This window comes from Ahaetulla prasina, chromosome 5 (assembly GCF_028640845.1).
Source record: "Ahaetulla prasina isolate Xishuangbanna chromosome 5, ASM2864084v1, whole genome shotgun sequence".
In the NCBI taxonomy this organism is placed as follows: Eukaryota; Metazoa; Chordata; class Lepidosauria; order Squamata; family Colubridae; genus Ahaetulla; species Ahaetulla prasina.
The window spans coordinates 26996960-27013906 of record NC_080543.1 but is presented as its reverse complement, the minus strand read 5'-3'; the positions used below and the strand labels follow the sequence as shown (position 1 = coordinate 27013906).

The window sequence follows — 16947 nt, the reverse complement described above, 5'->3', positions numbered from 1 at the left end:
GTTTTCTTCTATTCTGTATAAGTATCTCAGAATTCAGTGCTACTGGCTTATTGCCAATTGTTTATAAAATGCATAGCTTTAGATTTTGACTTCTTCTGCTTTCTAATTCTTCATATTATATAGCAATGCTGAAACTCCAGGGAGTCTTTGAAGCATCAGACTTTGCCATCCAGATCACTGTTTGAACCAGAATTGTTGTTGCTGTTGTTTTCAATATTTGTTTAAAATAATCTTTTCAACTTCTTCATCCATTTCAAATGCTAAGGTGGGAGAGAACCTGAGTAAGACATAGGCCACTGGAATAGTATCATGTATTTACAGGATTATTTTTCTTCGCATGCAGTTAAGCTTTACATGCTATGTGGCTGAAACCAGATTAGCTTCTAGTGCTAAAGAATACTCACTAAGAATTTGCTAGCCCTGACGAATCGTTGTATATGCTTACAAGTTTGTTATTTTAATGTAATGATGCAAATTCTACGGATTGTTCCAACACTCCTGTAGCATTCAAGAAAGAACAACTGTGAGCGCTTATTTTTAGAATTTGCTCAGCAGCTGCTTCCAAACGATGTCCACATTCCATGTGCTTCTCCAGTGTGTAGAAATATGTTGTGTCACACTGATCTAAAGCTTTGTGCAACCTTTCTCTATTTCAGCTTTGGTTTGCATTCATTAATGGATTCTCTGGGCAGATTTTATTTGAGCGCTGGTGCATCGGGCTCTACAATGTGGTAAGTGTTCTCCCCCATCCACTGGATAACAGGCCAAACTGGGGATGTCATTCCAGGGCTGTTCAAGTCTGTGCAGTTTACTTCATCTGATCCTCTCTGTTGGGCTATTTCACTTGGGCTTGCAGACCAGTTAGGCTTGAACAAAAGTAGAAAGCTTTTGCTTTTATTTCTGCTGTGAAATAATTCCTTAAAAAATATAAATAATTCTTTAAACTCAGCAAATGCCTCCACAATTTATGGCTAACCAAGTCAAAGTGGCCCCATCAACTTTCAACAAACTTGACAGTCGTGCAGGGGACCAACAGCAGGGGTGAAATCAGTGGTGGGATTCAGCCAGTTCGCACCACTTCGGGAGAACCGGTTGTTAACTTTCTGAGCAGTTTGATCAACTGGTTGTTGGAAGAAATCATTAGGGCAGAGAACCGGTTGTTAAATTATTTGAATCCCACCACTGGGTGAAATCCAGCAGGTTCTGACAGGTTCTGGAGAACCGGTAGTGGAAATTTTGAGTAGTTCGGAGAACCGGTAGCGGAAATTTTGAGGAGTTCATAGAACCAGCAAATACCACCTCTGCCTGGCCCCAGAGTGGGGTGGGAATGGAGATTTCACAATATCCTTCCCCCAGGAGTGGGGAGGGAATGGAGATTTTGCAGTAGCCTTCCCCTGCCATGCCCACCAAGCCATGCCCACCAAGCCACACCCACAGAACTGGTAGTAAAAAAAAATTGGATTTCACCACTGACTAACAGGATATGGTTCAATTGTCTTTAGAATAGAATTCTACTTTTATTCTAAAGTAGGAAACAGTTCAGATACAGCTCCTTTCCCAGGGTCAGAGACTGCAGTCACATGGAACGGCCACAATTGAGGTCACCTGAGAGTGGAATTGTCACAGAAGTGGCGAAAATTAATTGGGCGGATGGATGGATTTCAAGAGTTGGAATGGAAGTGGCAAACCATGGTTTGCCTACTTCTTAGAGGACTGACTCTGGAGAGCATTTTAACAGAGGATATGCAGTGATTTTCTCTGATATGTCACTGTACATGCTGATGGCTCATCTTTATTAGCTGAGTCAGCTGTTGTCACATAATTATCACATAGTTATCCTAATGTTTTAATAATATTATTTTAATATTTAATAAGCAATCCGATTTAGTTGATGTGTGTGGAGAAGACACTGGAGACACGACATTTTGTCATGCTTCATTAATTCATGATTACACAAGGAAAACCAACCACTAAATGTTATTATCAATCTCAAATAAGCCTAACCCAAGCCTAATCTACCAAATTTCCAGTATAAATATTTACCATCATAAATATATTTCAGCTCAACACTAATTAAAAACATAATATTTCCATAAAACATTAAAATACTGCCTGATTCTAAGATACCCATGCAATTTTTCTAAAACAAAGGAAGCCTAACACTAACACTAAGCTCCCCCAAATGGCAATCCAGAGGTTTGGTATCCTGCTACATTCAATAAAAATTTATCTACCAGAAAACATAAAAAATGGTCAAGTCTGATTAGTAAATATTACCATTAACCTCAAGGAACCCTAACTCTAACTGCCCTATATATTAGAATAAATATTCAATCCCATCCTCCATCTAAACCTTAAAACATAAGGTTATCTTTAATGATAAAAGATAATCCTGAATCTAATGCAATTCCCAATTTTAATATCAAGTTCAAGAAAGTCTATTTCTTCCCCCTACAAAATGTCAATACAAATATTGAAACTAAGAATCACTCGACGCTCTATAGAAGCTTTAATTTAAACTTAACATTGTTTTGATTGAATAAGTGCCCCCTTGTTGGTGTCAACATAGATTTGCTTCATGGCAATTAGTCTGTCAGCTAGTATTTCAGATCTTCCAATGGTGCACTCATCACCATAAGTGGTCCAGTGGTTAGAATGCAGTACTGCAGGCTATTTCTGCTGACTGCTGGCTGCCTGCAGTTCGGCAGTTCGATTCTCACTGGCTCACTCCAGCCCTCCATCCTTTCGAGGTTGGTAAAATGAGGATCCAGATTGTTGGGGGCAATATGCTGACTTTGTAAACCACTTGGAGAGGGCTGTAAAGCACTGTGAAGTGGTATATAAATCTAAGTGCTATTGCTGTTAATATCACTACTATAAGTGAGTCCATCCATTTTGCTGCTGGGCATTCTCTTTCCTTTCCTCTTTCAAGCATTATAGGCTTCTCTAGATAGCTAGGTCCTACGTATAATATGAAATGTGATAATCTGAGCTTCATAATTTGCACCTCAGATGAAAAAAATCTGGGTTGATTTGTCTGCTGATCCATTTGATTTCTTACTTTACATAAAATTTCAAATGATTCATTCATTCATTCATTCGCTGTAACTAATCTTCATATCCCTTATCCAAGGATGGACCATATGTACAGAATGCACATACTGGATTTTACTGTCAGCATCCAGGAAACATTAATGTACTCCTATCTTTACGTAAATGGCAGTATAAATATTCAGCCTAAAAGATCTTGCATGCAGTTTTAAAAACACATATTAAATTTTTCCACCGATGTCAAGGTGGAACCTTAATTCTAACCTCTCAGAAATGCCATTTTAAATATTTAACACAATGCTCTCTCCACACTCAACCTTCATCCCATGTAAATATAAGGCTACAACTAACTATATATATATTAAAAAAAACTGTTCTGGATCAGAATAGCAGCTATTAAATATTTCTCAAGGAAGCTGAACCTTAACACTAACTTCTACAGAATACCAAAATTCAATCTTAAGATCATCCTATACCGATTCTGAATCATAATTTAGTTGAAAAATTATCGCTAAGTATTAAAAAGATTCCTTGGTTTCAAAAATATGTTAAGCTATGATATCTTGGGAAATACTATACAACTATTAAGGGACCTTGGAAAATTCTGACCTAACCTACTCAGAATGACAATATAAAAATTAACTTAAAATGTAGAGTACCATTATGCATAAAAAAATTACTCTGGGTATAAGTAGCTTAATCCTAACTGTAATCTCCCCAATGCCAATATAAATGTTGAGTCATAAAAATATTTCCATATTCAATCTGAAGACTAATTTACAGCTGAGACTGCTACTAAACACAAGAATACTCACTAATTGAAATATAAAGTCCCAAAATGTACTTGAGTCACCAGAATGCCAAAGAGAGAGACTCAAGAAGAGACTTGGAAAAATATCAGCTTTAATTTGTGCAAAGAAGAGCTGGGTAGACCATAAGACTACATACAGACAAAGAGCATGCAGTGAAAGGTCATACCTTGGAGAAGTGTCCTTTTATACCTTCAGAGACATCAGCTTAGTACCCAATTCTGGCCCCCTGGCCCATGCCTTCCTTGTAGCCCTGCATTGGCCATGCAGCAAGGTACGGGGGGGGGGTGTTGAGTGTTTAGCAACAGAAAGGCTGGATGCTTAGCAACACAGGTACCAAGCATGGAATTTTACAGAAAAACAATATAGCAGAAGTTAGATCATTGGCAGAAGCAATTCCAATTCTTAGCAAAGCAATTCTTACAGAAGCAAAACAGCAAGTCAAACATTTCTACTGACTCTACTATTATGTCCAGTTAATTCTACCTATTCTACTATTATTATGTTCCTTCACTAACATATAGATTAAATATTACTATAAAATTCAAGCACGCATGTATGCATGTATGTTTATCATATTTTCAAAATTTCTTTTCACCCCCCACAGAAGGACTCTGAAAATATATTAAATTTTTGTAATTCTGTACGGTAGTCGTTAAATGGGTTACCACATGACCATGCCCAATTTTACAACTTTTTATTGCAGCAGTTGTTAAGTATATGCAGTGGTTGTTACACAAGTCCATTTTCTCCAATGGGCTTTTTTTGCTAGAAACTAGAAGTGAAAAAGCAGCAAATAGCAGAAACTGCCAAAAATCACAGTCTTACGACCATGAGATGCTGCAAATGGCCATAAATGCAAGGCAGTTGCCAAGAGTCCAAATTGCAAAAGAAAAGGCAAATGTTAGAACTTTGAAAACAGATCATAAGTAGCTCTGTGGAGGTCTGCTGTAACTTCAAATGGTTGCCAAGCAACTGTCATTAATTAAGAACTACCTGTCATTAAAAGAACTGAGCAGAGAATAACAGAGTTGGAAGGGACCTTGGAGGTCTTCTAGTCCAATCCCCTGCTCAGGCAGGAAACCCCTTCAGACAAATGGTTGTCCAACATCTTCTTAAAAATTTCCAGTGTTGGAGCAATCACAACTTCTGCAGGCAAGTTGTTCCACTTATTGATTGTTCTAACTGTCAGGAAATTCCTCCTTAGTTCTAGGTTGCTTCTCTCCTTGATTAGTTTCCACCCACTGCTTCTTGTCCTGCCCTCGGGTGCTTTGGAAGATAGCTTGACTCCCTCTTCTTTCTGGCAGCCCCTGAGATATTGGAACACTGCTATCATGTCAACCTAGTCCTTTTTTTCATAAGACGAGACATACCCAATTCCAGCAATCATTCTTTATATGTTTTAACCTCCAGTCCCCTAATCATCTTTGTTGCTCTTCTCTGCACTCTTTCTAGAGTCTCAACATCTGTTTTACATTGTGATGACCAAGACTAAGGAGACGGTCTTTACTCAGTTGCTATAGATTAGTCCTGAACATTTTACATTATTTCAAAATACATGATAGCAATAATCAATCTAGGCTGTTAAAGGTATCTTAAAGTAGGGATTCTCAACTCCCAGGCCTCATCGACTGGTGCCGGTTCATGGCCTGTTAGAAACCGGGTCACTCAAGCAGTGAGTGAAGCCTCATCAGGACATGGCCAAGATCTAGGGTGTGCACAAAACCACCCCATACACACAGTGGCCCATAGAAAAATTGTCTTCAACAAAACCCGTCCCTGGTGCCAGAAAGGTTGGGGACTGCTGGATTAAGGTGTATTCTGAATTGCCTTTATCAGCTGTTGATTCAGAGGCTTCTTTTTTATTTTTTTCATTGAATGGGACTCTTTCCTTCAGTCCGCTGCAGCCTTCTGTTTTGCTGTTCAGCACCATATGATAAAAACTTGTCTGCTTCAGGCATCTAATTTAGATTCAGCACAACTGAATTTAGTAAAGCTGTTGGTGTGGATTTCAACAATGTCGGGATTCTTTCCAGGTATGACGTATCCTTTTCAACTTGCTTATAAAGTTAATGGTCTGTTGTTTTTAATTACTGCCTTTGTTTTTTCTAGATTTTCACAGCATTACCTCCCTTCACCTTGGGAATCTTTGAACGATCGTGCTCCCAGGACAACATGCTTAGGTTTCCCCAGCTCTACAAAATTACTCAAAATGCTGATGGGTTCAATAGCAGGGTAAGAGGCAATGTTTACTTAGAGGGAAGGATTAAAAACAACAGGGCTATATGAGCTTAAAGCTGGAAATTTTAATTTGCAGCTGCTGTTTCAGATTGAACACCCTGAAATGATTAATCCTTAAGGTTCATCCTTAATAAATGCTAGGTCTGGGTAGTGGTAGTAAATCAGCTTCCTACTGTGAATGGTGATCATGGCACAATCAATTGTGATTTAACTAAAATGAAAGTAGATATTTATGATCTCCTCAGAAAAGGTCTGCATGGTAGAAAGAAAAACCATAACATAACATAACATAACATAACATAACATAACATAACATAACATAACATAACATAACATAACATAACATAACATAACATAACATAACATAACATAACATAACATAACATAACATAACAACAGGGTTGGAAGGGACCTTGGAGGTCTTCTAGTCCAACCCCCTGCCCAGGCAGGAAACCCTACACCATCTCAGACAGATAGTTATCCAACATTTTCTTAAAAATTTCCAGTGTTGGAGCATTCACAACTTCTGCAGGCAAGTCGTTCCACTTATTGATTGTTCTAACTGTCAGGAAATTTCTCCTTAGTTCTAAGTTGCTTCTCTCCTTGATTAGTTTCCACCCATTGCTTCTTGTTCTACCCTCAGGTGCTTTGGAGAATAGTTTGACTCCCTCTTCTTTGTGGCAGCCTCTGAGATATTGGAACACTGCTATCATGTCTCCCCTAGTCCTTCTTTTCATTAAACTAGACATACCGAGTTCCTGCAACCGTTCTTCATATGTTTTAGCCTCCAGTCCCCTAATCATCTTTGTTGCTCTTCTCTGCACTCTTTCTAGAGTCTCAACATCTTTTTTTTATGGTTTATGTTTATGGTTTTTTATGGTTTAAGGGAATTCAGATTATGGAGGAAGATTACATGCAAAACAACCCTATCAGAAAATACTAATATAATTATATACCCAGTAAAAAATAAGAATTAAAAGGCTGTGAAATGTTAAGAAATAGATGAAAAGGTATCATTACAGCTGAATGTGATTGAATAGAGGTTAGTAAGACCTCTTGGGGAAAGATAATGCTGCACCATCAGTGAAAATGGATTGGGACAACTCGCCATAGCCAACTCTCCATGGCGAACTTGCCATAGGACAACTCTCCACAGGACAATTCAACAAATACAAAAGTTAAATTAATTTCAGTGTACCTGTGGCCAATAATAATAAAATAAAGAAGTCAATCCAGAAATACAAGAGTTACAATAATTTTGATGTAAACATGGCCACCAATAATAAAAGTAACTGAATAAAATTACTAATACAGCATTGAATTATCCCACAGCGATTTGTCCCTAGGCAAGTTGGCCATAGCGAGTTGGCCATGGCTAGTGGGTTGTGGCAAATGGGCTATAGTGAGTTGGCCATGGTGAGTTGGCTATTATGTGTTATCCTAGACCCCACTGAAAAGGCCTCTTCTTCATAAACATCTACATTTTGCAGAAGGGATTAGTTGCAAAAAAAAAAAAAACCAGCTAAAAATCTTAATGGATACAGGTTAACAATCCAAAATCCATATCATTAGCTATGAAAGGCTGTCAAATGTCAGAAACAACACAATTGCAACATTCTATACTGACATTTCTATCTGGAAATTCCAAATGATCTCACATTACGAACTAACCCATATTAAAAGACAATGAATGTCATCAAGCATTACATTGAGCAAAACCATGTTAACAGATAACTCATGTAGAAATCCAGTACATTACTCCCTGGTCAGCACTGTCAGTGTTTGGGTTCCCAAAATAAGAAATACTCAAATCCATGTGGACACCTCCATTTAAGAATAGGTTGAGCTTCCTTGTACCGAGGAAATGCAATTTATATATTCATGGTTATATTTTTCTTATTCTTAAAGGCAGCTCAATCCTAGGAATAGGCACAAAATTTATGGTAGCGTTTAGAATAATTTAAGCTTTGAATATTAACTTCTAAGAGCTGGTTCTCATTATCTTTTGAGCCACGGCAACTAGACTGTCTACAACATTGGCAGTATTTTGGCATCCAGCTGCAACAGGGTATAAAAAAATGTCTGCTTCATTTAGTATGTTGAATTGGCAGGAGATCTGCTTGCTAATTCCTTCCAAAGCATGATGACTCTCACTGGGTGAAGTCCCCGCTTCCCCGCTGTAAGTTGAAAAGGTCAAGCGTAGGTTTCCAAATTGAAATATTAGTCATATACGTTTATAAGAGTCTCTATGCTTGCATATGAATTAATCAATATCACTGTGTGTTCTTTGCAACAAGTTCCAACTGATTTGGTATTTGGCGATGAAATGTTCCCACACTTTTACCTGTTGCCTTTTCACCACTTCCTCTCCAGAGATTCAAGGAAAAATATTGAGATGACTTTATTGTTCCCTTCAGGTTATAGGTTTAAAAAGATGTTTCAGGGAGATACGCAGGTAAAGTTACACTTAATATTTTCTTTTCATATTTCAGAGAATTTCCTCCATTCTCAGTTTTCATGTTTTATTAACCTACTCTATCTAATAAAACTTCAGCAGTTCAGAACTTAAAGGACAGAAAAGGTCTAAGGTGGTGCTGGAGGTTTAAGATTTCAAAAGATTGCATTTTTTTCATGTGGGATCTTAATGAACTTAAAAATAGCATAAGAAACTATGAGGACTGGATTTTGTTGTTTTGCATGTATCTTATATCTAGTATTATAGATATAAAGAGTAATTTGAGTTTTGCTGAATATCTGAATTAGTTGCTTGGTCACTTTATTTTTACATAGCAATGTTTGTTATAGAATGCATTCAAAAAAATAATAATCAAATGACAGTGATCAATGTGATTAAAAATATTTCCGAATGTGGTGAATGACTTTCAAACCTCAGCAAATTTAGGGGAAAAAAATTCATCACTGCAACAAGGTAAAAACTAAGTTGTTTCTCTCCCTAGATTTCGAGGAAACATTTGCTTGAATTATAAAGCATATGGCAGTTTCTGAGAAGGAATGGTTGTCCAAAGGGATAAATAAAAGAATTAAATGTAACACAGAAGAGAGAGAATGGAGATGGACAAATGTTTTCTGCTATTTTTACAGTATTATATTAAGAAGCCCTCTCTCCAAACACTGCCCTCCTGGTGTAGAATGGGAAAAGGAAAAATGCCCATCCTATAATTATCAGCTCACACAAAAAGTTCATGAATGAGTAAAATATTTGAATATGTCAGGGGAAAGTTGAAAATCCAACCCTACTTCTAATAATATAATAACCCTGCAACGTTTTCTACAGTCTTTGATTCCCGTAGAAAAAAATCATTTAAAAAAGGATGATTTCTAGTCCAAAAAGGTTCCCAAGCTCTAAACTGATGCTACTAAAATGAATTTAGATTTTCAGGAGCATTCTGGGAACTGCCTAGAGTTCCCTGTGTTAATTATATGACTAACACTTCGCGGGGGGCCCACAACTCTATTCACATATTTAATGCTAAATTTATTCAGCGTCGAATTTTCATGGTTTCCTTGGCTGATTTATATGAACAAACACCCAGACACAAGAATGAATAGAAAATGGATACCTGAAGTATGGTTTTCCTCCACCTAAAATTCAATTCCAGGAAACACAAAGGTATATTTCATTATAGTATTTGGATTGATACATATAAAAACATTTTAAAAAACCTAAAACATAGATGGCTTTGCTAAATAAATTTTTTCAAAACTGAACAAAGATAGGGGTGTCTTTGTGTGGAATTAGTCCTGCTGAATTTTCCTTCTCTTTTTGCTTTTTTATTTGCCTTTGTCTCTCTGTGTGTGTGGTAGCACGCCAGCTTTTGCAATGAAAGAAAACACTTTCTACTAAAAATTATTTCCCTCATTTGATGAGACTTAATGAATCGTTTCATGGGACTTGTTGGAGAGTTGGATCGCTCTTCTGATTTTCTGGTTTGTTTTTCCTTTAGGTGTTCTGGGGTCACTGCATCAATGCCTTGATCCACTCCGTCATTCTCTTTTGGCTTCCCCTGAAAGCACTAGAACATGGTAAATAAATGCATTGTTCTTTCCCATATGTTAACTAAGTAATATTCCATCTTTCTAAGTCAGCACCTTTACATTTGGGGTCAAAACATGTTCCTTGGAAATTAATCATTGCAGACAGACCAACAGCTTTCTAACATTTATCAGCAATGATCTTCCAAGTCCTCCCTTTCTGCATGCCATCTTAATAGATAGCAATTCTCATCCATTATAAATCACAATGTCCATTGGTGAAGCTATATTTATTTAAAATTGATTTATACATTAAAAAGAAGCAAGTGCATTGGTGTTACGCAGCTTCCCTAACTGTATCATTTGGTTTAGATTAATGAAAAGAGGAATTTGACCAAATATTTACTGACCTGACCTGATAATTTAAAGAGAATTGTTGTTGGGGTTTTTTTTTTGTGTATGTGTGTAAGATGGCTCCTGCCCAACTTTGTTTTTCAAACGTTCTGCTGATTCTGCTGCATTAGGGGCATTCAATCCAGGCTGCAAAAATCAAGAAAACTACTAGATAGAAGCAAAAAGTTAACGTTTGTTTGTTTTCCAGGTTTTATAATAGTGATCATCATCATACTAGATCAAAACTTACTTAATTTAAATTTAAAATGCCATCTTCAAAATCATTTCAGAAGAAAGTTGGAATTGGAATTGGTAAAGATTTTTATAAACTATTTCCACATGAAAAAGCTATATTGCTGTTGTTACTTAAACAGAAGGAATGAGAGAATTTCTAGATGTATTTGAAGAAATTCTTTAACTATTGCAATGAAAACTGTCATTCATCTAAAATAAGGGTATGTCCTTTAAACATTTCTGCAATGAATAGAGACTCTGGCAGCCTTAGAAATGCATGTTTGCAATATGTCTTTACCATCTCTGTCAATTGTTAGAAGTTGGTTCAGGAGAAATCATTTGCAAAATCATGGGATACTAGAAGCACAGGACTATATGTCAGGGTAAAATATATAAACAAAGCAATGACATTGATGTGACTAACAATATATAAGTATTAGAATATAATTGATTGTTCCACAATACTTTCACGAGTGTTCTCAAGCTCTGGAATTTCCAGTATATCCCCAATGCAGTATGTCCTCAATGCTCAGTAAACCTCACCCAATGTAATGGTATGTGAGAAAGACAGGAAGAAGGGCAGCAATCTAGATAGCACTCTGATCAAGAAACCTGAATCCAAAGGAGAATTTCAGAAGGAATCCTTCCTAATTTTAGGGAGAATTTAATTAAGGAAGGAGAAAGATATTTTCACACTTGCAAGATTTTCTTATTGGAATTGGGATTCTTATTGGAATCTTACCCTAAAGATAGTTATTCTTCTTTTCTGGACTACCTCAAAGGGCTGACACCTTTTTGAACTCTGCTTTGACCTCAGTATGACATTTATAAAACGTTTCAGCAGCTTTCAAGAGAAAAGAGGCAAAATGAGCATTCAGTTTCTTCATTCAAACAAGAAAGAACAGAAGAATTGTGTGTTCCACAAAACTTGTTCCAGATGTACTGAGCAACCAGACATTTGGACTTCTTGCAATATGCCAGTCTTGACTTGCTGTCTTTACCATGTATTGTAGATACTAATAGGCAGAAAACAGCCAGTTTGGTGTAGTGGTTAGGCTGGAAATCCAGAGGTGAGTTCTAGTCCACATTAGAGTGACTTTCTTCTTCTTGTGTCATATCCATCATCAAATGCTGGCAGTCATGTTGGTGATCCTATTTTTATCAACAGACACACACAAAAAGTGCTGTTGAGTTTTGTCCAAACCAGTCCCTTAGATTTTGAAGCCATCATGTTCTTCTTCTGCCTGGACCTCGTTTGCCTTCAATCTTTCCTTGGAGGATTAAGTGAAGGATGCTGTATTTTTCCAGGTGTCGCATCACATGTCCAAAATATTCTAACTTTTGCTTTTTTATTTGCTTGATTATTTCCCGTGGCTTTCCTAGAGTGGGCCAATCAAACTCTCTCAGCCTTAGAAGAAGGCAATGGCAAACCACTTCTAAACTGCAGGGATTTGTCCAGGCAGTCACCAGGAGTCAGGACTGACTTGTTAACAATGTGATAAACCCATCCCATGCCACCTTTTATATTGCCCCAGTGGCTAGCTATTGGCACGAAGATTCTCTGCAACAGTGGACTATCACTTGGGCTGGATACAAATATGTCTAATCTTATTTTGGGAGAGTAATAGACATGTGTCAATCCCAGGTTAATTGGGGGGGGGATTGGAAAGCAGGAGGAAACACTGAGATCATGCAAGCTGTACTCTGTTCTTCACCCTCTTCCCAGATGCCTGTTTTGATACACTGCTGTGAAGATCAAAAGCAGGTTTGCTATGAAAACTGATGGCTACCAATGCTCCTGTACATTCAAAGAAGATTAGCATAGAAAATGATTTTATGGTGTTTTTGCTGCTGCTGCCTTTCTGTTTTAAAGAGAACCTTGTACTTTTAAAGGAAGGCCAAACAACTGAATGAAAAACTGCTGGTGGCCTTCTACCACTGCACCGTAGAAAGTATTTTAACTTACTGCATCTGTGTACGGTTTGCAAATTGCACAGTGGCAGATAGGACAGCACTCCAGAGGGTCAACATCATTGTCCAGAGGATCATTGGTTGCCCTCTCTCCTCTTTGGAAGAGCTTTATAGCTCCCGCTGCCTTAAAAAAGTTCAAAACATTCTTAAAGATCCATCTCTCATCCTGGGCACCCTTTTTTTGAACTATTACCATCTGGTAGACAGTACAGGACAATAAAAACTAGGACAAATAGACTGAAAAACAGTTTCTATCCCAGGGCAATAACCATATTGAATTCTACTGTATACTGCAAAATTGGGTTTTCAATTTCAATTATATAGAATGTAAAGGATGTATGCTTGTGTTTTTATGTTTATAGTTATAATGTACACTGAAGACGGCATTTAATTTCGTTGTACCATGTGCAATGACAACAAACTATACTAAACTAAACTAAACTAAACTAAACTAAACTAAACTAATATTCTCTGTAAGGATTTTTTTTTACCAGAGAGATAACACATTTTAATAAGTAGCATGTGTAGTATCTGATTTGAGCTTTGGACAGCACCACCTAGGCATTATGCCTTCAGAGCCAAGTGTCATAACTGTTAGCATCCCAAGCCAAAACAGCCACAAAAGTTTGTGTGGAATGATCAGAAGGGAGAGGATGGATATGCTGCGGCCAAAAGTCATCAAGAGATGTTGGGCTCATTCCAGCCTCTGATTACATCATTATCATAGTCACCAGAAATCATGAATTACCAGAAATCATGTAGAGGGCAAAGCTTGTGTGAGAGAGGAAAACACAACTTTAAAACTTGGATTACCTAAATATGAAAATATTTATTCCAGAAATAAAATGAAGACACTGTCATGAGGTCAAGCCCATAAAGAATGATCAGCAAAATCTAACCTAACATCTATTAGGGAGACATGTAGAATTTTTTGCTAAACTTAGTTTCCATGAACTAAGAATGTGTGAATTCACCATTACACTGTAAATGTGTAATATCTTTTATGCTGTTTTTATTTTTATTTTTATATTTTAACGAACTATCCATAATTCAGATCTGTGACAATTAAAATTCTGTTCTACTTTGCAGAGGCTTTTTTGCCTGCTAAAGCTCTGCGTGTTATATAATTAAAAATTCTATGTTATATCATTACTGATTTAAATCAAGCAAAATATTCAAATTAGGTTAGTGATATAGCATCTCCTTGCCCTCCCCAATTCAAGTATGTAACTTACAATTTCAGGCCACAATTGACTAGTCAATCCTTAGCTCTCTCTCGCCTACATTGATGTATAGTTCTTGAGCTGCCATATTGGAATTAATTAATCTTTATGGTTGGATGGTTTTTCAGGATTATAACCCAATTGAATAAATGTGGGAATATCTATTGCGGCAATACATATTTTCTTTTTTTCAGAATATCTTATTCCTTTATCCAGGAGAAGTAAATACGATGATGACAGAAGCATTGCTAAGTTTGTTATTTTGATATGATTAATTGACATACTGTAGGATTTTTACACAATTCTATAGAGGGATTGGATGTCAGATTTGGACATCAGTCATTTAGTCATTAAAGTCACTGAGTACTTTAAAGATATCTGTTATTTGTGTTAAACAAGAAAGTTTTTTGAATGTATCATTTGGATGCAAACTTCTTTTTAAATCAACGGAAATCAAACAAAAATAAACAGAACAGGAATATCTGGATGTAGTACAGAGGCACCAAGATGATGTGGTAACTAGAAGTTTTCATCTCTGATGTTTGATTACTATTATCATTGACCCTTTACCTTGATTATTAGTTCTTGGCAGAAATTTTTGGTCTTTTCAATTCTTGAAAGAGAACTATGTGGTTGCAGATGTATGTATATTATTTTTAACTTGTGATTCAGCGTAAGCTACTTGTTATATTGTTTATTTTCAGTATGCTTTTATTTAAAAAGCTCTAAAAAACCTGTTGTGCAAATTTCACCACGGATAACTGTCTACAAGCTTGTCAAGAAATGAACATATTATGGACTCTTTCTAAATGTCTCCTTTTGATTACCTTCTATATTTTCAGGAAAATGACATTTTGCATTTTATAATGCAAATTAAATGTAGTAAAAATGATACATCCCTCTGTTCTTTATGCTGGGCCTCCTATTTGTTTTAAGATATTTGAGCATGGAATTTAAATTAAGTGGTATTCTATACTAACTTGATTACATTAGACTTGATGGGACCTACTTTTGAGTAGCTACATATACCCTGTTTCCCCCAAAGTAAGACATCCCCTAATATGACAATAAGGCCAAGCGCTTATTTCAGAGTTCAAAAAAATATAAGACAGGGTCTTATTTTCGGGAAAACATGGTACTGTATTTGCATTTTCATTTATTGTATTTGTTATTTTTTCATTTATTTGCAAATCTTATTTTATATAGCCTATATATGAGACAAATCCTTTACTGAACAAGGTATCTATTTTTTTAATTATTTATTGTAGATACAGTATTTACAAATGGCCACGCTGTTGACTACCTGTTTGTTGGAAATATTGTTTATACGGTAAGCTAATGCATAAAAAAATGAAACATTACCTATTGCAAGATTTCAATTATGGATGTATTTTGGTGATGGAATGTGTCTATAAAGGGGGATAAAGTATATTAAAAAAAAAACTTAGCAGCCTTTTTAACAGATTAACAGAGTTGGAAGGGACCCTGCAGGTCATCGAGTCCAACCCCCTGCCCCAAATTGAAATTGAAATTTCAATTTCAAATTTCAAATTTAAATTGAATTTGAAAATTCAAATTGAAATTGAAGTAGCAATTTCCTAGGAAGGAGGGAGCAGATTCCAAAAAGGTGCATGTGTGTGAAACAGGAGACAACACAACCCAGAGCTGGATCAGAGATTTAGGATAACCACTCCCTAGAATCTCCCAGGGTACATCTGTTAGGGTGAGAATAATACAGGTAGTCCTAGACTTACAGCAGTTCATTTACTGACCGTTCGAAGTTACAGTGACACTGAAAAAAGTGACTTCTGACTATTTTTCACACTTATGACCCTTTCAGCATCCCCATGGTCATGTGATTTACATTCAGATACTTAACAATAACAATACTTAACAACTATGACAGTTGCAGTGTCCCAGGACATGTGATTACCTTTTGTGACCTTCTGACAAGCAAAACCAATGGGAAAGCCAAATTCACTTTACAACAGTGTTACTAATTTAACAACTGCTGCACTTCACTTAACAAATGTGGCAAGAAAAGTCATAAAATGGGGCAAAACTCACTTAACAAATTTCTCACTTAGCGATTAAATTGCAAGTAAATTTTGGGCTCAGTTGTGATCGAAAGTCAAGGACTACTTGTATATGTTTATTCTGGCAAGATTCTGTCTATTTGGCATTAGCAAATAGAGAACTGAATTGTCCTATGCCATTCTTGGGCAAGATCTGACAATTTCCTTTTTTTAGAATTTTTTTTTTATTGGCCAAGGGTGATTGGACACCAAGGAACTTGTCTCGGTGCACATGCTCTCAGTGTACATAAAAGAAAAGATACCTTCATCAAGGTACAACACTTACAACACTTAATGATAGCCATAGGGTACAAATAAGCAATCAGGAAACAACCAATATAAATATAAATCAATATAAATTCAATGACCCTCTAAAACAAGGTTTCCCAACGTGGGGCCTATGCCTTACAGGGGGGCGATTTGATCTGACAATTTCCTATGGTTGGGCATAATAAATAAGTAAATAAATTGTGTAGAATGTACTTAGGATTGCCATTATTACGCCATAGAAAGTTGTGTGTGTTGAATTTCTCAAACTGGGCAGCTATTAAAAGATAAGGAATTTTGCCCAAAGAAGTTATGGCAACTTGTTGGAAGGTAATTGACTGGGGGCATTAAGGAAGAGATTTGGGTTTAGGTCTGTTGGGAATATATGAGAATTTATATTCAGATATTTCTGATTCATAATTGGATGAATTATTCTGGTTCTTATCATAGTTCCAATATATCAAATCCTGGAATTTCCACGCGTCCTAGTAGAAACCATCCACATGCCATGTCATATGGCTATAAAAATCCAGGAATATATAGAAATAATTTATTCTGATTCTACTAGGTCTATCATAAAGTATATTAAGCATGTAGTTCTGCTGTATAATAGCTAGCTAGTAAATCCTACAGTAAGAATAGAGGCATGGGAATATGAGTGTATGTGCATCTCCTCCTATCATTTCTGAA

The 16947-nt window shown here is 36.5% G+C and overlaps 1 protein-coding gene across 1 annotated transcript in view; it reads left to right on the top strand.

Moving 5' to 3' along the window:
- ATP8A2 (ATPase phospholipid transporting 8A2) overlaps window positions 1-16947 on the top strand; it is a gene marked incomplete at its 5' end in the record, with an annotated part of 398725 nt that overhangs the window by 252788 nt on the left and 128990 nt on the right. The window contains 4 exons of the mRNA XM_058185167.1: window positions 657-731; window positions 5973-6095; window positions 10067-10145; window positions 15184-15245. Of these exons, the coding sequence (XP_058041150.1) occupies window positions 657-731; window positions 5973-6095; window positions 10067-10145; window positions 15184-15245 (339 nt within the window). The remainder of the gene's footprint in view (window positions 1-656; window positions 732-5972; window positions 6096-10066; window positions 10146-15183; window positions 15246-16947) is intronic.